We start from the raw sequence: 25,086 nt of genomic DNA on the forward strand, positions 1-25,086 counted from the left end.
CGGAGGGAACTAAGTTATTGCAGGAGGAGTGCTCGCCTCCAGGCCAGGAGAGGAGAGTCACCTGTGACCGGGGCTGCCCTATGCCAGCTCATCCAGTCCCAGGTTGCGGGAGCAACATCGTTGGTAACTTGTTCCTGCCGGCACCCTGACCTGCTCTCCGCAGTTCCTGACCACGCCTGACTCCTCGCTTTGGACCTCGCTTCGCCTCTGACGGACGGCCTCCTTATCCTTGACCTAGGACCGGATTTAGACCACGCTGCACGGTAACCCCCCCCCCAGACCAGGACACAGGGTCTTGTAAAAGGAGAGGGGTCAGACTGAGCCCCGACCAAAGGCCAGGCGGAACAGTGGGGTGCCACAGGGTTCTGTCTTGGGCCCGGTCTTATTCAGCATCTTTATCAACGACTTGGATGATGGACTCAAGGGCATCCTGATCAAATTTGCAGATGACACCAAAGTGGGAGGGGTGGCTAACACTCCAGAGGACAGGATCACACTTCAAAACGACCTTGACAGATTAGAGAACTGGGCCAAAACAAACAAGATGAATTTTAACAGGGAGAAATGTAAAGTATTGCACTTGGGCAAAAAAAATGAGAGGCACAAATACAAGATGGGTGACACCTGGCTTGAGAGCAGTACATGTGAAAAGGATCTAGGAGTCTTGGTTGACCACAAACTTGACATGAGCCAACAGTGTGACGCGGCAGCTAAAAAAGCCAATGCAATTCTGGGCTGCATCAATAGGAGTATAGCATCTAGATTAAGGGAAGTTATAGTGCCACTGTATTCTGCTCTGGTCAGACCTCACCTGGAGTACTGTGTCCAGTTCTGGGCACCACAGTTCAAGAAGGACACTGACAAACTGGAACGTGTCCAGAGGAGGGCAACCAAAATGGTCAAAGGCCTGGAAACGATGCCTTATGAGGAACGGCTAAGGGAGCTGGGCATGTTTAGCCTGGAGAAGAGGAGGTTAAGGGGTAAGATGATAGCCATGTTCAAATATATAAAAGGATGTCACATAGAGGAGGGAGAAAGGTTGTTTTCTGCTGCTCCAGAGAAGCGGACACGGAGCAATGGATCCAAACTACAAGAAAGAAGATTCCACCTAAACATTAGGAAGAACTTCCTGACAGTAAGAGCTGTTTGACAGTGGAATTTGCTGCCAAGGAGTGTGGTGGAGTCTCCTTCTTTGGAGGTCTTTAAGCAGAGGCTTGACATCCATATGTCAGGAGTGCTCTGATGGTGTTTCCTGCTTGGCAGGGGGTTGGACTCGATGACCCTTGTGGTCTCTTCCAACTCTATGCTTCTATGAACAGCTCCATCTTGTAGGCCCTGTCAACCATATGGCTGGCAGGTGCGCAGCTTCCCTCCCAAGCCTCTGGTGACTGCAGGTGGAGAGAGAAGGTGGCTCCGTAAGACAAGTCGCCCCCCCCCTCGGCCACTGGAAGCATTTTCTGCAGTGGCTCCTTTTGTGGGATGCCCTCAATGGAGGGAGGCATGTTTGTGACACACAAATGAGTCGGGCAACACCTGGGTGAGCAGGTGAGTTTGAAGGAGGTGCTGGGAAGTGGATAACAGTTGTGGTCTGCTTTATTTCCTTAGGGGGCATTTGGGGGTGGCTAAAAGGGGAGCCCAGATCCACCTGCCTGAAGGTACCAAGTGGCGACCCAGGCCGGGAGCCCAGCGTCCCTCGGGGCCAATCCCTGGCCAGGCTCTGACCTTACAATAGGCTGCGGAACCCTGTTTCCCAGGAGACCAGGAGGGTTGCGAGAAAGGACCCTTAGATCAGCTGACATCGCAGACACCTGTCTCCTTTGGAGAACTGCCTTCTTTGGATCCGTTGAAAGCCGAGGGAGCGGGTTTCTGCCTCCCCTGTGGTGGCACCATGGCCGGCTGCTTCACCTGCTGCCACAGAAGGTAAAGTCAGGGGGGAGAGGGGGGACATCTGAAGCCTTTTCTGTCCCCCAAAGCCCAAAGACAATCTTTGGTAATAATAATAATAATAATAATAATAATAATAATAATAATAATAATAAATATTTATTATTTATACCCAGTCCATCTGGCAGGGTTTCCCCAGCCACTCTGGGCGGCTCCCAACAGAATTAAAAGCAGAATACAGCAACAAACATTAAAAAACTTCCCTAAACAGGGCTGCCTTCAGATGTTTTCTAATAGTCTGGTACAGTGGTACCTCGCAAGACAAAATTAATTCGTTCTGTGAGTTTTTTCGTCTTGTGAATTTTTTCGTCTTGCGAAGCACCACTGTGTATTGACGGTTTCCCATAGGAATGAATTGGCGGTTAAAAAAAAAAGGTGCAAGACATTTCGTCTTGCGAAGCAAGCCCATAGGGAAATCTGTCTTGCGAAGCAACTCAGAAAACGAAAAACTCTTTCGTCTTGCGAGTTTTTTGTCTTCCGAGGGATTCGTCTTGCGAGGTACCACTGTAGTTGTTGTTCTCTTTGACATCTGGTTCCACAGGGCGGGCGCCACCACCGAAAAGGCTCCCTGCTTGCCTCACTTCTTGCAGGGAGGGAACCGCCAGAAGGCTCTCGGTGCTGGACCTCAGCGTCTGGGCTGAACGATGGGGGTGGAGACGCCCCTTCAGGTATACTGGGCTGAGGCCGTTGAGGGCTTTCAAGGTCAGCACCAATACTTTGAATTGTTATTTGACTCTTCTAACTCCTGTGCTGGCTGTTATGTGAGACAAAAGTTTCCCTGGTGAATATTCGGAGAGTTTTCTTTCTCGTCTCCGTTCAGTTTGCAGGAGAACCCCACCCAACCCAGCAAATATTCAAAAAAGTGCTCCCCGCTGCCCCCAATTTCTCCATCCACAAATAGGATGAGGAATCCTGGGAGCCCATCCTACACTCCACCCTAAAATACAACCCCACCTCTCCAGGGCCCACACATGCCCTCTTGGGGGCTCCTTCCTTGGGTGCATTTACAGTGTCTTAAATTGCATTCAAGGGGCTAGTCCTTTGCAGCAGAAGCACCACATAATAATAATAATATAATAATGATGATGATGATAATAATAATAATAATAATAATAAAAAAATAATAATTAATAATAATATTTATACCCCACCCTCCCTGGCCAGGGCTGGGCTCAGGGTGGCTAACACCAATCAAATTACAATAAAAACAATGGGGGGGGGGAACCAATTTAAAATACGGGTTAGAATACAATTTAAAATGCAGCCTCATTTTAATAGTAGCCCATAGATCGAAACCATAAGAGGAGGGAAACATAAGGGTCGGACTGCGTCCAAATCAAAGGCCAGGTGGAAACAGCTCTGTTGTGCAGGCCCTGCGGAAAGATGTCAAGTCCCGCAGGGCCCTGGTCTCTTGTGACAGAGCGTTCCCCCAAGTCGGGGCCAGTACTGAAAAGGCCTTGGCCCTAGTTGAGACCAATCTAACCTCCTTGCAGCTTGGGACCTCCAAAATATTGTCATTTATGGACCTTAAGGTCCTCCGTGGGACATACCAGGAGAGGCGGTCTTGTAGGTACGAGGGTCCTAGGCCGCATAGGGCTTTAAAAGTTAAAACCAGCCCCTTAAACCTGACCCTGTACTCCACCGGGAGCCAGTGCAGCCCCGTTGGAACGTGATCCCATGGCGAGGACCCTGTAAGAAGTCTCACCGCGGCATTCTGCACCCACTGGAGTTTCTGGGTCAGTCTCAAGGGCAGCCCCATGTAGAGCGAATTACAGCAGTCAAGCCTGGAGGTGACCATCGCGTGGATCACTGTGGCCAGGTCGGGGCGAGAAAGGGAAGGGACCAGTTGCTGTCAGCCCCCTTCAAGGCCCCCCTCTGGGCTTCTGCAGGACACTGGCCTGCCTGCCTGTTGCCCTGGGGTAGACTTCAGAAGGCAAGCGGGAAAAGGATCCACACCAAATGAATCGGAGGTCCCGGCTCTGCTTTGAGGAGGGAAAGGCTGCCGGGAGAGACTCACTGAGCCCTGCCTGGGAGACAGAGGCTGGGAAGCTCCCCATCTCTTGAGATTGTCTTGGCCTCACTCTGATGGAGGATTCTGGCCCCGGCCACATCGATGGCTTGAACCTGCCACCCCCTGGCAGAGGCGTAGGAAGGTCAGGTGGTACCCGGTGCGGAAATTTTATTGTCATGCCACACATTGATAATTTTTTTTGCCTGCAAAAATGGTTTTACGTAATGGTTTTCTTACAAAGGAACATGGATTCTGAGCCTCTGATAACAAGCAGGCGACTATGGACAGATTCTTAAATCTACAGGATTGATTGTGTTTTGGCTTATGTTATTTTACTTATATTTATTGCTTATTTATTTAATAAAATTTATTTTAAAAACCTGCATAGTGGTTTACCAAAACAACAACAACAACAAAACAAAACACCACAGCAGTAAAATCAAGAAAAATTAACAATCCTACTTTAAAACATACAAAAGCTAAAATATTAAGATTAAAATCACTTGAATTTCCTAAGCATCTAGGTATGCTTGTCTAAAGAAGAATGCTTCTAGCAGGTGCCTGAAAAGAGTCTAGCAAAGGCACGTGCTTTGTTGAAATTTCAGCCTTTACGACATAGGAAAATGGCCAAGTAAACAGCTATTTTCGTGGAGGAGGATCAATATATTAACCGATATGCGTGAAATTTCATATGTAGCTATATAATCCCTAATGTAGTAAGATAAGACCTTTGGAGCAGGCATTTTTTTTAAAAAAAGTTTTTTTATGAACTGCCCTTGTAGGGCAGTAATTGTTGCTTGATAATTTGCCACCCCCCTCCATGATGGCACCTGGGGCAGCCCTCCCATGCCCGCCCCCCCTTTCCTCGGCCCCTGCCCCCTGGGCTCAGGGGCTCAGGCAGTTTGGGTTTTGGCTCGTGACCTCCGCCTGCTCTCTGGCTCACCTCCTCCAGACTGGATCCCTGGAAGTTGCCTGATGGGGAGTCAAGCCTTTCAGATCTGTCAAGCTCAGCATTGTCAATTATTCTGAGCGGCAGGAGTGTCAGGCGAAGGACCTTCTCAAGTCGACCTGACAATGCCTTGGTGCAGCCTGGGGCATTCTGAACCGAGCCGTGGTCCTTCCCTAAAAAGAAAGATTCCTGGCCTCATTGGGGGGGAGGGGGAATTCACATTTGTGAACCAATGCTCCCCTTTGGTTTCAGATAGCACATGGGTAGGCACAGGGCCGGATTTAGGTTTGATGAGGCCCTCAGCTACTGAAGGTAATGGGGCCCTTTATATGTCCAGCTGTCCTTTGTCAACAACAAACAGTCGCTGTTTTTTGTGTTGAATATACGATACGATAATTGGCAGGGTTCAGAGATCCCCATTGTGCCCACCCTGCCAGGCTCCAGTGGTGAGGGCTGGGTGAGTGCGGACATTATCTTCACCCTCTGCGCTCAGCCAGCCCTCACTGCCGCCAAGCGGGTGCTCAGGCACTGGGCGGGGGCTGGGGGGGTGAAGATCACCCTCCGCCCTCCCCAGTCCTTGCTGCCACTGGTGCGTGAACACCCACCTGTAGAAGTGGGTGGCGAGGGCTGGGCAAGTACGCTCTGCCCCTGCCTGGTACGTGTGGGCATGCAGCCTTCCCAGGCGCTGGCAAACAGCACCACGCCCCTGGCCAGAAGGAATGGATTTGGCACGAACCCTGGAAGTGTCTACTTGATTCTGGCCAAGCTAAGCATCCTGGTGTATATTGTCAGAGTCGAGTAGACACTTCCAGAGTTCATGCTAAATACTTTGGGTAAATGAGCCCCCAGAAAATCAGTGCCCCGGGCTTTTTCACCCCGTCTACCCATGTAGTATCCGAAACCAAAGGGGCGCATTGGTTGCCAGACATGAAATGCATTGGAATTATTTTCTGCTCCCCCCTCCCCCTCCATGGTTCTATATATAACTTCTGAAATTAAATTTTCTGTTTTACAATTTGAAATACTCATTTATACATCCTTAAGATACCAATAACAACAACAATATATTTTTATTTCTACGCGTTCATCAAAACATCAGTCATTAAAAATTTCCCTAAAGAGGGCTGCCTTCAGATGTCTTCTAAATGTCAGATAGTTGTTTATTTCCTTGACATCTGATGGGAGGGCGTTCCACAGGCCGGGCGCCACCACCGAGAAGGCCCTCCCCTCCCTGCTTCTCTTTCCATGGTTCATTTTCATAAGTCCCAGCTTATTTTACAAAAACTATACCATTCTGTATTCCATTATTGCATCCATCAAAGCTTATTTACGCCGTTGAATTTACCTTAATTCTGCCAGTGTTTCCAGCTGTACACAATTATTCCCCATATATTCCCGAAATGTTTTCCAGCCTTCTCTAAACGTATCTTCTTCTTGTTTTCTTATTCTATATGTTACGTCTGCAAACTGCACATATTCTGTCAATTTCAGTTACCATTCTTCTTTGGTTGGGGCCTCCCTCCTTTCCCACCCCCTCCGTGGTTCTGAGTACCAGGAGGCTGATGAAAACAGGACGGTGCCTCCTGGTGCAATCAGGCTCCTCTAGCTCAGCCCGCTCTTCCTTCCTTCCTTTCTTTCACTTTATTTCATTTTCAAAATTTACAAAGAACAAGAATAAATTGATCCTCAACTACGTATTCTAAGATATAAATAAATATTACAATGTACAGTCATACCTCGGGTTACAGACGCTTCAGGTTGTGTGTTTTGGGGTTACGGATGTGCCAAAACCCAGAAGTACCCGAATGGGTTACCTTTGGGTTTCGGCGCTCGCGCATGTGCAGAAACACTAAATCACGCTTTGCGCATGCACAGAAGTGCCGAATCGCAACCTGCGCCTCCTGCACGGATCACGTTCGCAACCCGAGTGTCCACTGCACTTAATAAAAATGTGGAAAGATCTAGGATAAACTTGACCCTGGCTCAGCCCTTTCAAGCCAGACTGGCAGGCGCTGTCCAGGGTTTCGGGCCAGGAGGCATCTTTCCCGGGGGGCCTGATCCTGGGACCTTCTGCACGCAAAGCAGGCGCTCTCCCCACGGCGTGGCAGACCTTCCCCAACGTGGCAAATGGACCGATGTTACAGAGCTTTCCTAGTGATCCCTGCTACCAGCGGCGGATCTCAGGCTCTCCAGTTTCAGCACCTTCGCCTCTCGCGCTGCTTCTTCTCCAAGGCATAGTTGGGGCGCGCCCAGCAGCGCCCCCTCCCCGGCTCCGCGCCCCTCACACTCCCCTAAATCTACCTCGGCTGCTCCCCACGTGCATTTGCAACAACCCCGGGACCCGCGTTCAAATCCACGAGACTTGCCTCTCGCCTGAAAGCCTCTCGCCGCGGAGTTTCCTCCTTTGCCCAGCGATCCAGCAGCGACCAGGCGATTCTTTTGGGAATCTTCTCCGGGCGCTTGGGATTTGCTCCCCAACAATCAGACCAGCTTTTCAAGTAAGAATAGAAAGGTTTACTTACAGGGAACTTGCGCCCTTCGGTGCTGTATGGATCTAGGCAGAGGCACAGGAGATCGACCGAGAGCAAAAAATCCCTGTTAGCAGGAAGGTCCTTTGCGCGCGTCTGCAGCCGCCAGACAGCCCTTCGGTTCCAGAGCTCAGCGAGAGAGAAATGACACTGCTTGCAAAAGGCAAACAGATCCTTTTCCTCCTCCTGCTGGAGAGATGCGGGATCACGACCACACGGAGCCCGGCCGCTTTCTCGAGGATTTAAAGACTCCGGTTGTTCTCCCGTGCTGGATTCACCTATAAGCTAAACTAGCTATAGCTTCGGGCCCCGCTCTCTTGGGGCGCCCCCCAAAATTAAAGGAAAAACAACAACTGGATGTGCATTTCCAAAATGCAAGATAAAAAGCAAAATAAAACCTACTTACAGCAACAGTGTTTTGTGTTGTGTAGGCTCCTTTGATGTAAGTCAGGGACAGCAAACTTTTTCAGCCGTGGGCCGGTCCACTGTCCCTCAGACCTTGGGGGGGGACGGGACTATATTTTGAAAAAATTAATGAACGAATTCCTATGCCCCACAAATAACCCAGAGGTGCATTTTAAATAAAAGGACACATTCTACTCACGTAAAAACACGCTGATTCCCAGACTGTCTGTGGACCAGATTTAGAAGGTGATTGGGCCTGATTTGGCCCCGGGCCTTAGTTTGCCTACCCATGATGTAAGTCATGGGCCCCACCTACTAGCCTGCTGTTTCTATATATAGGGTGCCTACATTCTGCATGGACTGGTTGCAGGGCAAAATGTGCAAATGGCTTTAGGTATCTATAAGGTTCATCAATTACCAGGCAGAGGGCCTTCTCGGTAGTGGCGCCCGCCCTGTGGAATAGCCTCCCACCAGATGTCAAAGAGAAGAACAACTACCAGATTTTTAGAAGACATCTGAAGGCAGCCCTGTTTAGGGAAGTTTTTAATGATTGATGTTTTGATGTATTTTTAATCTTTTGTTGGAAGCCACCCAGAGTGGCTGGGAAAACCCAGCCACATTGGCAGGGTATAAATAATAAATTATTATTATTATTAAGCATATATTCAACACAAAAAAATAGTGACAATTTGTTGCTGACAAAGGACAGCTGGACATATAAAGTGCCCCTTTACCTTTGGTACCTGAGGGCCTCATCCAACCTAAATCCGGCCCTGACTCCAATGCAGTTGCATTTGTCTGCATTAAATTTCCGTTGTTTTTTTTAGATGATCTTTATTGAATTTTTAGTTACATACTCTACATACACATACATTATATTTCACAATCTGTTCTTGCTCTCCCGAGCAGACTTCCCTCCTTCCTCCTTCCAGCTTTTTTATGTTGTCTTTAACTTTTTGCATTGTCTTTTTCCATTTTATATATAATTGTTCTTCATTTTTTTCCATAAAATGTCTGTAAACAAATCTTTCTATATATACAATTCTTATTGTCTGTCTATATTCATTTACAGATATTGTTCAATAATAGTCCTAATATACATTTCTAATTCATTTTGATATTATTATCCAATCAATTTCTTGTGTTTTCCCGTTATGAGGTTTATTTCAGTTCTACTGGTTTCCCTATTTCACATCGTCTTCTCTATATATAACATAAATTTTCCCCATTCCTTTTGATACGTTTCGTCACCCTGATGTCAATTTTTTGCTGTTAGTTTGGCTATTTTGGCTACCCTGTCTGCATTAAATTTCCTACGGTTACTTCCAAGAAATTCGCCTCCATGTTTTCCTCCTCTTTCTCCTTCCACAGGAGCAGATCTGAAAACAACACAAAGTGAGTGGCTCTTTCGTGCCCTTGAATGTCCCTTTGATAAGAAAGTATCGGCTTCCAATTTAGGAGGGTTTGACCCCGGACGGAAGTGGCGGATGTTTCTTCAGCTGGGAGAAGCTGCTCATCTTGCCCTGGAAGGTCAAGGGCAGACAGGCAGGCACCCACAGGCAGCCAGGGCCGCCGGGATCATTTGGGGAGGGTGCTGTGCGTGTCCACAGCCAGAAGGAATTGGGAAGGGGATGACTTGTTCCCCTTGGCATCCTGGGGGGCATTACCAGTGCCCTCCTGCTGCAAAGAGCATTCCTTGCTTCTCTGTCTCTCCAGGCTGCCGAAGACGAAAGAGGAGCCACAGGAAGGGGGTGAGTGGGGATCTGGGGGTGTCTAGTCCAGCAACCCAGATCACTACCCAAATTCATACTCCACCCCACCAACATGCTGGGCTCTGCTTGGGGACGTTTGCCCCACGGGGGCTGCCAGGGAAACCTGCCCCCTGTCCCTCACCAGCCTGACCCCCCCCTGCTGCAGAGGAGGCAGGTCAGGGCCTGAGCCAACTGGACCAGCTGTCACCTGCTCTTTCTTGCTAGTCGCCTTTCTTTCCTCCTGCAGAAACCCTCCCTGCTGCTCCTGCGACTCCTCCTGCCCCTGATCCAGAGCCCCAACAGCAGGAGGTCAAGCCGCTCCTGGCCAGCCCCCCTGCGGAGACCCTCCTGGACCCCACCAGGGGCTCCCTCTTGCTTCTGCAGAAGCACCTGCAGGTCCTCAAGGAGATGCAGGCCCAGTACCTTCAGGCAGGTAAGTCTTGGAGAGGGGCACCTCCTGGCCCTCAGCCGGGGAACGCTCTTGCCAGGGGTCTGATGCCTTTCCTCTCCTTCCCGCTTCCCAATTTCAGAAGTGAAGATCCGCAGCGCTTGCCACCAGTTCCCGCGCTCCCTGCGGGCCGCCAGCCTCCAGATCTGCCGCACCCGGCGGAGGCTCATTCGCACGGAGGTCCGCCTGCAGCGTCAAGCCAGCAGCCCTGGTGCGCCTCTTCGGAAGTTGCTGCGGGTTTCAATTATCTGCCAAATGGATTTTAACCCTCTTGATTTATAATGTTAACATTGCAGCTTCATTTTTTTGGGTTTTCTTTTTTTGCAAATTACTTAGAAGGTTTATTACAATCCAAGTGGTGCACACATTTCGACACTCAAATAAATAGGATGAACAAAAACAGGCTCTTATTGAAATAAAAACTGTCCGGTCCAAAAATATGGTTCCAAAGCTTTACTAATAGAACTTGTTCAAAACAGACAAAAAAGCAAATAATGTTACATCAGATAGTTGCATAATATCATGTGCTTGTCCAAGCATAGGAACAACATCTTAGAAATAGGAAATTACTTCACCTGGAACTGAAAACAACGCTCTGTGTTTCCAACACACGGACTACCTTAGCTGTGTTCCTGGAGAGAGATGAAGCACACACTTTTTCTCCGGTGGCCTAAGAACAAAGACTAACTCACAGACCTGAAATGGAGATTTGTAACTGAATACCTTTCTCAGGTGATCTATGTTAAACACCTCATGTCAGAGCAGCAGAGCTACATCAGCAGCTGACCATTAACCTGTTAGGCATTCTGAGAGCTCTAGTTGACCTCCATGGAATTTTCCAATGTTAAACCTTTAGCAATACATATACAGAGCCATTTTCCATTTCAACGTACAATTAAACAATACTTAACACATCCTTGGTCAGGTTCTGACAAAATTCCCCCATTCCTTTCTGTTTTGCTGGCCTCCAAGTTCCTCTTGTGGTGTGAAATCAGCTTAAAATGGTAAACAGGGGAGGGGGGTCAAGCGGGTGGATACTGGGGGCTGCTGGCCTTCCATGCCTGCCAAATTTACGCTTTCCACCGCCCCACCCTCCCGTTTCTTGCAGGTGTCTGCCAAAGCTCCCCAGGCCCAAGACTGTCTTCTTCGAAGCCCACTTTGGAGTCGACTTCCGCCTCCAGCTCTGGGGAGGTGGTCTCCATCACGCCCACCACCTCCAGCTTCTCCCTCCCGCCCCACCCGCTTTCCCCGCCTCCCCCCTCCCCGCCCCTCCTCCAGCCAGATCTCAGGGTCCTGCAAGAAGCGTTGGAGACCTTGCTCGAAATTGAGGCCCACCAGCTGCAGGAGCGTAAGTACCAGACAGAAGCTCCCCTCGTGGCTCTTCCTTTTGGTCCCATTTACAAGATTCCTTATAAATAAGCCCCAGGGTCGGTGGCAGTCCTATAATATAAAGTTATAAAAAACAGGCGTAGAATCATAGAATCAGAAAGGAACCCAGAGGCTCATCCAGTCCAACTCCTGCCATGCAGATAAAAATGTTCACAATGGAGAACAGTATACATTTCAGCCAATGAGTCCCACAGAAATGGCAAAGGCTAAGGTTTCTGAGGCACAATTCAAAGTGTTGGTGCTGACCTTTAAAGCCCTAAACGGCCTCGGTCCAGTATATCTGAAAGAGCGTCTCCACCCCCATCGTTCTGCCCGGACACTGAAGTCCAGCTCCAAGGGCCTTCTGGCGGTTCCCTCACTGCGAGAGGCCAAGTTACAGGGAACCAGGCAGAGGGCCTTCTCGGTAGTGGCACCCGCCCTGTGGAACGCCCTCCCACCAGATGTCAAAGCGATAAACAACTACCTGACATTCAGAAGACATCTGAAGGCAGCCCTGTTCAGGGAAGTTTTTAATATATGACATTTTAGTGTATTTTTCATCTTTGTTGGAAGCCGCCCAGAGTGGCTGGGGAAACCCAGCCAATGGGCAGGGTACAAATAATAAATTATTATTATTATTATTATTATTATTAAGGTGAAAGAGATTAAACCTTCCACAGCGAAGGCGCCAGGTGCATCTCCAAAGCGAGGAAGCTCCACAATGTGGGGGCTGCCACAGAGAAGGCCCTGTCTCCCCACTCTCTCTTGCCCTCCGGGTCACAGTCCCCCATACTTCTGAGGGCCAGTGGAACTACCATGGAAGACGGCCTCACCCCTGCAGAACTTTGCTCCCGAGGAGGTCCTAGCAATGGAGATGGTCTTTCAGATCATTGACACCTTCCTTGGCAAGCTGTCTCAGTAGACTCATAGTCCCTATAGCACATTTTTCTTTTTTCTTTACTTTGACAAAGTAACGATCATACATAAATAAGAATAAAAATGTGTACCCCACCGCCAAGACCATTCCATTGTAAATATCTAACCTCCCAAAATTTCAACACCTCTTGCGATGGTTTGACCCCTTTCCGTTCTAACAGTACAAATTCTACAAACACCCTCCATATTGCCTGAAAACCATTTCTCCTGCATATTCCCCGCCTTACCTTAATGGCACATGTTAATTTATCATTAATAGCTTTGTCATAGCTCGTTTTTCTAACTATCCTGTCATTGCAAATACCCCAGTCTCTGAGCAGGGCAATTTTTGAGATCAGTGCCAGATTTACGTATAAGATAAACAAGCTATAGCTTAGGGCCCCTCTCTCTTGGGGGCCCCAAAAACATTTAAAGGGAAAAAACACATGAATGTACAATTCCAAAATATAAGCTAAAAAAGAAATAAAATAAAACCTACTGTCAGGGGTTCAGGAGCAGAGGCACAGGGGAGAGAGGAAATGGAGAGCAAGGGGGAGGAGTCTGAGGGAAATGTCAGCAATGAGAGCGGTCCGAGGTCTCTGAGTCTTTCCAGTGAATCGGATGATTCACAGAAAGGGGCCCCCATAGTCAGGGCAAGGGGAGTGCCCAGAGGGACACCTCGGGAAGAAGGGGCCAGAGGGGACTCAGAGAGTAGCAGTTGGAGATCCAGACCAGCGTCCACACCAGAGCGCAGTAGGGGGGAGGAGTCCCAGGCATCGGGATCAGGCAGCGCGCTGCCAGCGGGAGAACATGAGGGAGGATTGACCACGCCTCCGTCGGGGAGCGAGGAAACGGTCAAGAGGAAGGTTGAAGGCTGCGCGCGCACGCCAAGTTCAAATGTACAGGAGGGCGGCGCAGTTGGCAGCCCGGATAGGGAGCCAGGTCCCAAAGCCCGCCGAAAAGAGCGGGAGGAGTCAGGGGGGTCAACGTCTGCGTCGGAAGAGTCCAGGAAGGAAGGAACCCCGGGGGGTAGCAGGACCCAGAGGAGAAAGGAGAGACGGAAGAGGTGGAGTAAGGCTAGAGTCTTAAACTGGTGTACAGGGGGCGGAGATTCAGACGGAGCTTCCCCGGTCTAGACCCTAGACGTAGAGCTGGGGCGCTGAGGCTTGGAAATGGAAACTATACTTCAATAAAGACTTTGATACATTACTACCGGCTAGCGTTGGTCCTCTGTGAGCTGGGACCAGGAGCCAGCTCTGACACCTACATACAGCAACAGTGTTTTGTGTTGTGTAGGCTCCTAGGATGTACATATTTTGTTATGTGCAAATGGTTTTAGATACCTATGAGGTCCATAAATTACCATATAGAATATATTCAACACCAAAAAACAGCGGCAATTTGTTGTTGACAAAGGACAGCTGGACATATAAAGGGCCCCGTTACCTTCAGTACCTGAGGGCCACATCAAACCCTCAATCTGGCCCTGCTTGGGATGAAGTTCTGCTGGAAACTGGCAGTGTGTTCTGTGGTCTAAGGCTTATTTTGCATGTATATTCAGGCTGAGGAGAAGCCGGTGGGGCTCCCAGCATCAACACTCTGCAGGGGTCAGCAAACTTTTTCAGCAGGGAGCCGCTCCACTGTCCCTCAGACCTTGCGGGGGGCCAGACTATATTTTGGAAAAAAAGAAGAACGCATTCCTATGCCCCACAAATAACCCAGAGATGCATTTTAAATAAAAGGACACATTCTACTCATGTAAAAACATGCTGATTCCTGGACTGTCCGCGAGCCGGGTTGAGAAGGCGTTTGGGCCGCATCTGGCCCCCGGGCCTTAGTTTGCCTACCCATGCTCCAGCAGATTCCCCTTCCTCCCTTTAGGGTTCCAGGTGCGATCCGTTTTGGATTTGCACAGAGAGCAAGTCCAGCCTCTGTGTCCTTTCCAGAGCTAGTCCCCAAACTGCCTGATTTCCTCCCTCGAGCATCCAGACCCCCTTCAGCCAGAGGTGCAGCCCCCAGAAACCCATCTCGTCCCAGACATTCCGTTATTCAAAGTTCAATGCCCACGGATTCCCTAAAACCCATTGAAGCCACAGCGACCCACAGCAATTGCAAAGGCACAGCAACTGGCCTCCCAACCTGGGAAGGGGCCAGGAGCCCCCGGGACAAGGGGGGGGGGCCCTCATCCACCAGCCCACCACCTCTCTCTTCCCCTTGTAATAAACAAAAATGTGCCCTTATTCCCTTATGGGGGACACAGGAGCCCCTATAGAGTCCTTTGTAGGTTCTCCATTGGTCGGAGAAAAGAACAGAGGCCAACCAGAGAATATTGAGAAGCAAAGCAGCTGGTAAGCCTGATCTTTATTGATCTGTTGGGGGCTCCCTTCACATGCAGGAGGACGGAGGAGGACCCAGAGCCAAGGTGTGCCCACCCTTATATAGACATTCCCTGCCCTGGAGCTCAAGACCACCCCTCCATCCATCATACATACATCACAGAAGGGGTGTAACCCAAGGCACCCCCCCCCCCACAAACATCATACCTACATCACAGAAAAGGTGGTCTACAACAGAAATGTGAATGTTGCTGTTTATCCTGTCTGCCAGGTTATCTGATAATGCCTTATCTGATTGCCTTTCCTGGTAGCCTGGCCATTCCTTTGAGATGGTGTTTTCCCAATTCCTGAGACAATGGGGAGGCTCCCTGACCCCCTCCCTCCTTGCAGAGAAAACACTTGGTCAGTTTGGGAGTCAAAATGGTTTCAGGATTGTTTTCCTGTGCTGCTTCAGACATGTGGCTTATATATTTATGTATGTGTTTGCTTGGTACATTTATGAATCTTTATTATATATCTAAGACCTTGCTTTTTTAAATTTCCCCCTGCAGGGAAAAGGGACCTTCGGACGTGCCAGGAGTGCCTGAGGTCCCTCCGAGAGCTGAGGGCGCAGCTGCAGAAAGTGCGGAGCAGACTCTGGCGGGTGGAGGCCATCCTGGGCATCCAGGTGCCCCCCAGGGAGCTGGAGGTGGGAGAGCAAGTGGAGGAGGGGGAGGAGGGGGAGGAAGAATGAGCCCCTCGCAGGCGCCCCGAACATCCAAATTCAGAACATCCAAATTCTCTCCCTCCTCTGAAGATGTTGGGCGGCGGATCTGCTGGTTATTGTCTCCTTTGCACCCGTTACAAGTAACTAATCTTTTCAGACAACATTTTAGACCAAGGATTAATGTGGGATGGCCTTTGTTGAATGTTTTCTTAGGCACTATTTTAAGGATGTTTTAAATTAAATTTTCAAATAAGCACGCAATAAAGGAAACATCGGAATATTATGTGTGTACTTATTCATAGATATGGCCGTGGATGCTTGAGTTGAGATTCCTGGCTTGCAAGGGGGTCGGACTAGAAGGCCTTTGGGTTCCTTCCAACGCCACCATTCTGTGATTGTTCCCCCGCCCAGCAGAGCCTCCAGCGCAAGCCGCGCACACTGACCCAGCTTCTCCAGGCACTTTCTTTGGCTCCTGCCCAAAACAGGCTCCCTTGGGAGCACAATATGCACCAGGAGGAGGCTGAGTTTGGCCAGAATCGAGTCCACACTTCCAGGGTTAACGCTGAACACATTCCTTCTGGTCAATGAGCCGCCAGAGCCGCTAGAGCAGTGGAGTCCACGCTTTTTCCAAAGAGGGCCAGATTTGATGAAGTGAAGGGCCCTGGGGGCCGACCAAAGTTGTCGAGCCTTTTTTAGGATTGAAGTTGTTAAGGTTTTTTTTAAGGATTTTACCCCAGGAAATTAACTGCCACAGGGGCCGGATTAAACCCACCGGCGGGCTGCATCAGGCCCCCCAAACTGACTTTGGACAGGCCGGCGCCAGAGGACCGTGAGCATCTGTGAAGCCAAAGGGGCACCTGGCTTGCCAGATGTGAACCAGAGGGGCCTTCTTTTCAGCTCCCCCCACTAGTGAGGCGGGGGGGGGGAGGCTGCTGACCCCTGTGGGACCAGGATGCTGGGCGAAGGCTGGAGCCGGCCAGGGGCCCCCGGGATGCCTGATCCGGCGCTGAGTTCTAATTCTGGGGGCGAAGGGGCGCCCTTCCCATGGGGGGGGGCGGCCTGCGGCGAGAAGGGGGCGCTCCTGCCGTGCCCGCGGCGGAGTCGGGAGCGCGCTCCGGGGGCGGGGGACTGGCTGCCGGGCTCCCCGCCTGCCCTCCCCCGGCTGGAGGCGCGCTCTGCGTGTGCTCAGAGGAAGGTTGCCTGGGATGCTTTCCAGGAGGGGCTGGACTAGATGGCCCAGGGGGAACCCTTCCCTCTCTCATCGGCTGGGATTCCAGGGCGGGGCTTCCCTTCGCCACTCCTGCCCCCCCCCCGCCATGAACCTCCCTGGGGGGCGCGAGACACGTGACTCGGGCTGCTTGGGAGCCTCCGAGGGGTGAAGTGAGCGCGCCTGGCTTGCCAAGGGTTAACATGAGCCGGGCTGGACTCCTAGAGGGGACGGGGAAGACAGGCGAAGCCCCGCCCTCCTCCCCGCCCCTTTCTGCCCGGGCGGGGCGCCTTGCTCTCTCTCCTCCGCGGCGCCTCCCGGGACCCAGGAGTCCGATTCGGAAGAAGGGAATCTCCCTTTAAAGGGAAACGTGGACAGCCGGGTCCCGGGATCCGGGTGCCAGAGGGGAGAAGGGGGAGTCCCGGGGCGACTGCTCACTTTCTGCATGGGGGACCCCCAAATCAGAAGCCAGAGGGTCTCCCACCCCCTTTTCTCTGCAAGGGACCTGCAGCTCACGGCTCCAGATGTCAACTCAGCTCTCCAGCTGTTTTGGGACTGCAATTCCCATCATCCCTGACCCCTGGTCCTGCTAGCTAGGGATCATGGGAGTTGTAGTCCCAAAAATCATCTGGAGGGCTGAGTTTGCCCAGGCCTGCCTTATGGGGAGGGGAAAGGGGCGCGCAAAGAAACCCGCTTCAGATTGAGGAACAAGTCATGTTGGTTAACGGAGGTTGTAGCCCTTTTGCTATAAAATACTGTATACACAAAAGCAAAGCCTGACCTAGGCAATAATGCAGTGCTGGATTTACGTATAAGCTAAACAAGCTATAGCTTAGCCCCCCTCTCTCTTGCACCCCCATTTTAAAAAAGAATATAGGGGCCCCCCTGTGGCCTGATCCTACTGGGCTCGTCTGAGGTTCTTATGTGGAGCTCCTCCCGATGGAAGTGTTATAGCAATGTTGTTGTTGTTGTTTAGTCGTTTAGTCGTGTCCGACTCTTCGTGACCCCATGGACCAGAGCACACCAGGCACTCCTGTCTTCCACTGCCTCCCGCAGTTTGGTCAAACTCATGCTGGTAGCTTCGAGAACACTGTCCAACCATCTTGTCCTGTGTCCTCCCCTTCTCCTTGTGCCCTCCATCTTTCCCAACATCAGGGTCTTTTCCAGGGAGTCTTCTCTTCTCATGAGGTGGCCAAAGTCTTGGAGCCTCAGCTTCAGGATCTGTCCTTCCAGGGAGCACTCAGGGCTGATTTCCTTAAGAATGGATGGGTTTGATCTTCTTGCAGTCCGTGGGACTCTCAAGAGTCTCCTCCAGCACCAGAATTCAAAAGCGTCAATTCTTCGGCAATCAGCCTTCTTTATGGTCCAGCTCTCACTTCCATACATCACTACTGGGAAAACCATAGCTTTTACTATACGGACCTTTGTTGGCAAGGTGATGTCTCTACTTTTTAAAATGCTGTCTAGGTTTGCCATTGCTTTTCTCCCAAGAAGCAGGCGTCTTTTAATTTCGTGGCCGCTGTCACGAAATAGTAATAGTAGTAGTAGTAGTAGTAATAATAACAACAATAACAATAATAATAATAATAATAATTTATTATTTATACCCCTCCCATCTAACTGGGTTTCCCCAGACACTCTGGGTGGCTTCCAACAGAATATTAAAATACAGTAATCTATTAAACATTAAAAGCTTCCCTACATGGAGTTGTGTGCAAAGAGACAATGGGGAGGTTTTCCCCATTTGCCTCCCTTACTGCACAGAAATATTTGAGGTCACTGAAAGACTGAAAGAGTCAAAAGGGCTTCAGGATTGCTCTCCTGTGCTATTTCAGAAATACATATGCATGGGTAGGCAACCTAAGGCCCAAGGGCTGGATACGGCCCAATTGCCTTCTAAATCCAGCAGTCTGGGAATCAGCATGTTTTTACATGTTTTTACACGAGCACAATAAACTATCAAACATATCAAACTTCCCTAAACAGGGCTGCCTTCAGATGTCTTCTAAAAGTGGCCGTTATCACTTATCCTGGCCCACAGGATTTCTGCTGCAGATGCCCCCTTCTGCGATGTTATGTATGATGTTTTGGGTCAAAATTAAGGGAGAGAAGAATAATAGTGACCTCATTGTGGGAGTTTACTATAGATCCCCAAGCCAAACGGAGGACATAGATGATGCCTTCCTGGAACAGATGGCCAAGCATGCAAAAGGAAGGGAGATAGTAGTAATGGGGGACTTCAATTACCCAGATATTTGTTGGATGTCAAACTCAGCCAAGAGCATAAGGTCAAACAGATTCCTCACTGGCCTTGCAGACAACTTCATTGTCCAGAAAGTGGGAGAAGCAACAAGAGGAACAGCCATTTTAGATCTGGTCCTAACCAATGTCGATGACCTGGTTAATGGGGTAGAAGTGGAAGGATCATTAGGCGCAAGTGATCATGCTCTTCTGAAGTTTACTATACAACGGAAAGGAGCAGCCAAGCATACTAGGACTCAATTTCTTGACTTTAAGAAAGCCGACTTCATAAAACTTAGGGAAGTGCTGGGTGAGATCCCATGGACAGTAATGCTAAAAGGAAAGGGAGTTCATGATGGCTGGGAGTTTGTTAAGAGGGAGATAGTAAAAGCACAACTTCAGGCAATACCAATGAGACGGAAACATGGAAGGTGCCTAAAGAAGCCAGGGTGGCTATCTAAAGAACTTTTAACTGAGTTAAGATTAAAAAAGGATGTGTACAAAAAATGGAAAAGGGGGGAAACCACCAAAGAGGAATTCAAACAAATAGCCAGCACGTGTAGACACAAAGTCAGAAAAGCTAAAGCACAGAATGAACTCAGGCTTGCTAGAGAGGTTAAAAGCAACAAAAAAGGCTTCTATGGGTATGTTCGTAGCAAAAGGAAGAACAAAGAAACAGTGGGGTCACTCAGAGGAGAAGATGGTGAAATGCAAACAGGGGACACAGAAAGGGCTGAACTCCTCAATGCCTTCTTTGCCTCAGTCTTCTCCGATAAAGAAAACAATGCCCGACCTGAAGAATTTGGAGGAAATGATTCAGCAGAGAAAACACAGCCCAGAATAACTAAGGAGATAGTACAAGAATACTTGGCTAGTTTAGATGTATTCAAGTCTCCAGGGCCAGATGAACTGCATCCAAGAGTATTAAAAGAACTGGCAGATGTGATCTCAGAACCACTGGCAATCATCTTTGAGAATTCCTGGAGAACAGGCGAAGTCCCGGCAGACTGGAGGAGGGCAAATGTTGTCCCTATTTTCAAAAAGGGGAAAAGAGAGGACCCAAATAATTACCGCCCAGTCAGTCTAACATCAATACCAGGGAAGATTCTGGAGCAGATCATTAAGCAAACAATCTGTGAGCACCTAGAAAGGAATGCTGTGATCACCAATAGTCAGCATGGATTTCTGAAAAATAAGTCATGTCAGACTAACCTGATCTCATTTTTTGACAGAATTACAAGCCTGGTAGATGAAGGGAACGCAGTGGATGTAGTCTACCTTGATTTCAGCAAGGCATTTGACAAGGTGCCCCATGCTATTCTTGTAAAGAAGCTGGTAAAATGTGGTCTTGACTCTGCTACCACTCAGTGGATTTGTAACTGGCTGACTGACCGGACCCAAAGGGTGCTCATCAATGGTTCCTCTTCATCCTGGAGAAGAGTGACTAGTGGGGTGCCACAGGGTTCTGTCTTGGGCCCGGTCTTATTCAACATCTTTATCAATGACTTGGATGATGGACTCAAGGGCATCCTGATCAAATTTGCAGATGACACCAAACTGGGAGGGGTGGCTAACACCCCAGAAGACAGGATCACACTTCAAAACGACCTTGACAGATTAGAGAACTGGGCCAAAACAAACAAGATGAATTTTAACAGGGAGAAATGTAAAGTATTGCACTTGGGCAAAAAAAATGAGAGGCACAAATACAAGATGGGTGACACCTGGCTTGAGAGCAGTACATGTGAAAAGGATCTAGGAGTCTTGGTTGACCACAAACTTAACATGAGCCAACAGTGTGACGCGGCAGCTAAAAAAGCCAATGCAATTCTGGGCTGCATCAATAGGAGTATAGCATCTAGATCAAGGGAAGTTATAGTGCCACTGTATTCTGCTCTGGTCAGACCTCACCTGGAGTACTGTGTCCAGTTCTGGGCACCACAGTTCAAGAAGGACACTGACAAACTGGAACGTGTCCAGAGGAGGGCAACCAAAATGGTCAAAGGCCTGGAAACGATGCCTTATGAGGAACGGCTAAGGGAGCTGGGCATGTTTAGCCTGGAGAAGAGGAGGTTAAGGGGTGATATGATAGCCATGTTCAAATATATAAAAGGATGTCACCTAGAGGAGGGAGAAAGGTTGTTTTCTGCTGCTCCAGAGAAGCGGACACGGAGCAATGGATCCAAACTACAAGAAAGAAGATTCCCCCTAAACATTAGGAAGAACTTCCTGACAGTAAGAGCTGTTCGACAGTGGAATTTGCTGCCAAGGAGTGTGGTGGAGTCTCCTTCTTTGGAGGTCTTTAAGCAGAGGCTTGACAACCATATGTCAGGAGTGCTCTGATGGTGTTTCCTGCTTGGCAGGGGGTTGGACTCGATGACCCTTGTGGTCTCTTCCAACTCTATGATTCTATGATTCTATTCTATGATTCTTGGGCTACGGGGGGGGGGGGGCAATTTCAAAAGTCTATGTAGGAGCTTGTGCACCAATGTTCTGGGTTCCTCCCCTCCCTCGTGCGTGGGGTGAGTGAGGACCCTGTTGCAACAGTTTAATAAAGATCAGGCTTACTAGCAGCTTTGCTTCTCAATATTCTCTGGTTGGCAGGTGGCACTGTGGTCTAAACCACTGAGGCTCTTGGTTGTTCGGTCCCTGCTCCTGCCCACCTAGCAGTTCAAAAGCACGTCAAAGTGCAAGTAGATAAATAGGTACCACTCCGGTGGGAAGGTAAACGGTGTTTCCGTGCGCTGCTTTGGTTTGCCAGAAGCGGCTTAGTCCTGCTGGCCACATGACCCAAAAGAACTGTCTGCGGCCAAAGTCGGCTCCCTCAGCCAGTAAAGCGAAATGAGCGCCGCAACCCCAGAGTCGTTCGTGACTGGACTTAACTGTCAGGGGTCCTTTACCTTTATTCTCTGGTTGCCCTCTGTTATTTTCTCCTACCGATAGGAAACCTGCATAAGGACTCTATATGGGCTCTTGGATACCCCACAAGGGAAAAAGGAGCAGTTTTTTCTAATAACACCACTGTTCCTTTCCGAGTACAATTTTTTAAAATAACTGCTCTAGTTTGTCTACTACCCGGCGAACACCGGACCCAGATCTGCTCCAAAATCTATTTGGGGCGTGGAGCCAATGCTTAACTCTAGGTTTTTAAAACTTTTTTATTGCTGTTGTCTAAACCACTGAGCCTCTTGGGCTTGCCAATCAGGAGGTTGGTGGTTTGAACCTGGGGGTGAACTCCCATTGCTCTGTCCCAGCTTCTGCCAACCTAGCAGTTCGAAAGCACACCAGGGCAAGTAGATAAATACCGTATTTTTCGCCCTATAGGACGCACTTTTCCCCCTCCAAAAATGAAGGGGAAATGTGTGTGTGTCCTATGGGGCAAATACAGGCTTCAGGAAGCTCTGCGCAACCCTCCGGAGCCCGGCGCCAAGCCATGCCGGGCTCCGGAGGGTTGCGCAGAGCTGCCTGCATTTCGAAGCCTCTTCAGTGCGCCCGGGCTTCGCGCAGCTGTCCGCCAGCCTGGGGAGACCGGCGCGGCTCCCTAGGCTTGAGGATAGCAGGCTGTTCTGGGGGCTGGGGTCGGGGGAAGCTCAGGCTTCCCCCGCGCCAGCCCCGTGCCTGGGGGGGAAAATAATATTTTTTCTTTATCCCCCCCCCCAAAAGAAGCTAGGTGCGTCCTATAGGGCGGTGCGTCCTATGGGGCGAAAAATACGGTAGGTACGGCTGTGGCGGGAAGGTAAACAGTGTTTCCATGCACTCTGGCACTCGTCACTGTCCTCTGTGTGCCAGTAGCGGTTTAGTCCTGCTGGCCACATGACCCGGAAAGCTGTCTGTGGACAAACGCCGGCCTGAAAGCAAGATGAGCGCTGCAACCCCAGAGTCGCCTTTGACTGGACTTAACTGTCCAGGGGTCCTTTACCTTTACCTATTGCTGGGAAGGTGTGAGGAACACAGCAACTCCTTCCCTCCTCCTCCTGAGCTTGCTGCAGAGAGCAGGGAGTTCCGTCCTGCAGGAAACATCTTGCCAAAGCAGACCAGCTGGACCGAACCTTCGATGCCCGGTCTCCCCCACAGTGCCGGGGTAGTTCCTCCCCATTCTGCTCTCCCCTCTCCCACATGGTTGACCCCCCCCATGTCCTGGCTTGGCACAGCTTGGCCTCAGATGTTCTTGCCCACCCCCATGATGGCGGCACTGTTTCCACTAGGGGAAGCAGCTGGCTGAGCCAGACCCAAAGGACTTCTGCATCAGCAGCTGCCCTCTCCGCTGGGGCCATGGCCTATGGTGGGATCCAGCTCGTCTCGCTGCAATGGCCCAATGCAGCGGTGGGAGGTGGTCCTCCTCTCCCGCAACCCCCACCCTGATCCTAGGGATAGGTCTCTTCCCTTGGGACCCTTGCGGTTTCAGACACCCCAAAGAGACCAGGAAACAGAATCTAACATCTAATTGTGGCAGTAATCATGAGGGATCAGACTGGCTTTCCAGAAACAAGACAGGCTGCAGATAACATTAGATTAGTGGTAGATTTGGCTGACTGAAATAAAAATAAAGATCAGTTTGTAATCATATCATTAGATGCCGAAAAGGCCTATGATAACAATTATAAAAACTATATGGAGTTAGCTTTGGATTAAATTTGGATTTCCCTTGGAGTTTATGAAATAGTGTACGAGACACCCACATCTAGAGTCAAAGTGCATGGTATGGAAAAATTGGCGATATGGAAAAATTGGATGGAAGTAGGTGCATTGACAATGGAGCAGCTGATAGATGAGGAAGATGAATTTCATACTTTTGCTGTTTTAAGACAAAAATATAATCTATCGATGCAGCCCAATGGCAATATCTTCAATTGCAGCATCTCCTAAGAAGTGTGTTTGAGCCGTCAGGCCTTTCAGCTTCTGAGACAGCTGAGATACTGGAACAAGTGGACAACTTATTCAAAAATTAAGCAATTACTTTTTATAGATATCTATTAACAATACACAAGTTCAATATGCAGACTGTAAGAGATGATTGGAATAAAGAATGGGAACTTTCAACATTGCCCAGACAGTGGGGGAATGTTTCAGCTTCAATACCCAAAGAGTCATTAGATTTAAAATTAAAACTAATACAAAGAAAATTGAGAGTTTATTGGACTCCTTTACGGTTGTATTAAGAAGGGCTAGCTAAGACAGCTCAGTGCTGGAGATATGGCGAGGACAATGCTTGTCTGCACAGTCGTCTGCACTGAAGAAGTTCTGGGAGAAAGTCCTGGGCTGTGTAACTATGACCGTGCAGGAAAAGTTAAATCTTTCAGTGGAGAATATTTCATGGAACTATATACTTGCAGTATGGAAACCATTGATGGGACAACGGAAATGGATTTTCTGTGCCCGAATGGTGGCCAAGAGATTGACATTGAGGAATAGGAAAAATAAAGGTAGGATACCTTCAATCCAAGGACTGATGACATGAACATGAGTGGCAATTTATGAGCAGACTGCTTACAGGCGCAGACTCTGCATGGATAAATATGATAACATTTGGAATGAGTTTATACAAAATGTAGTAGGCTATGTAAATTAACAATTACATAAGCACTAGGACAATAACACTATGCCGATTTATAGAAGAACGTATGGGAATATCGTATTTTTAATTTGCAAATTCTTGCTTTTATATGTATCTTTGTTGTTGTTGTTTCTCTCCCTCTCACTTTTCCTTCTTTTTTTCTGTATCTCTTTATTTCATTTAACTGAAATCACCTTAATAAAATACAAATATTTCAAAAAATGACGACTCTGCTGTGTTGGAGGCAGCAATGCCTGAAAACACCAGTCGCTTTGAACCCACAGGAGGGGAGAGGGCTTGTGGGTTTTCCACTGCTGCATCTAGTTGATCTTGTTGTGCCGGATCTAGCAAGTTCTCCCAATGTTCTTATGTACTACTGTGTTTAGTCTTAGATCTTGTGTCAACCATTTTCAGCAGAGATTGTGAAAAATGCTGCATATAAATAGACAATGACGAGAGGGGGTGAAAAAATGGAGTATGGAAAAGATAAGAATTGGGACACACAAGGGATTTCCCTGGCCGGTTTTATTCCAACAAATGCCTGCATTTCCTAATAATGCAACAATAAAAGGCATCAATGCAAGTTGACTCCTATTTGCTCCTCAGAATCAAGTGGTCTTTGCTGTTCAAGTCGGGCCTCAGAAGGATTATGTACAATTTGGGGAAGAAGATGCAAGCGAGCAAGCCTGCACTGGAGGCCAAGATGCAGAAGATCTCCACAGC

General features: G+C 49.1%; 1 protein-coding gene across 1 annotated transcript; it reads left to right on the top strand.

Moving 5' to 3' along the window:
* The first annotated feature begins 1,768 nt into the window (after positions 1-1,768).
* LOC310664628 (uncharacterized protein) lies at positions 1,769-15,641 on the top strand. Its single transcript, XM_083413937.1, has 7 exons — positions 1,769-1,920; positions 9,209-9,232; positions 9,554-9,588; positions 9,836-10,021; positions 10,119-10,247; positions 11,145-11,384; positions 15,207-15,641. Exons 1-7 carry the CDS (start codon positions 1,889-1,891, stop codon positions 15,386-15,388), a joined length of 828 nt encoding a protein of 275 aa, XP_083270063.1. The 5' UTR covers positions 1,769-1,888; the 3' UTR covers positions 15,389-15,641.
* Positions 15,642-25,086: the final 9,445 nt, after the last annotated feature.

This window comes from Podarcis tiliguerta (genome assembly GCF_965153285.1).
Source record: "Podarcis tiliguerta genome assembly, chromosome: 14".
Classification (NCBI taxonomy): domain Eukaryota; kingdom Metazoa; phylum Chordata; class Lepidosauria; order Squamata; family Lacertidae; genus Podarcis; species Podarcis tiliguerta.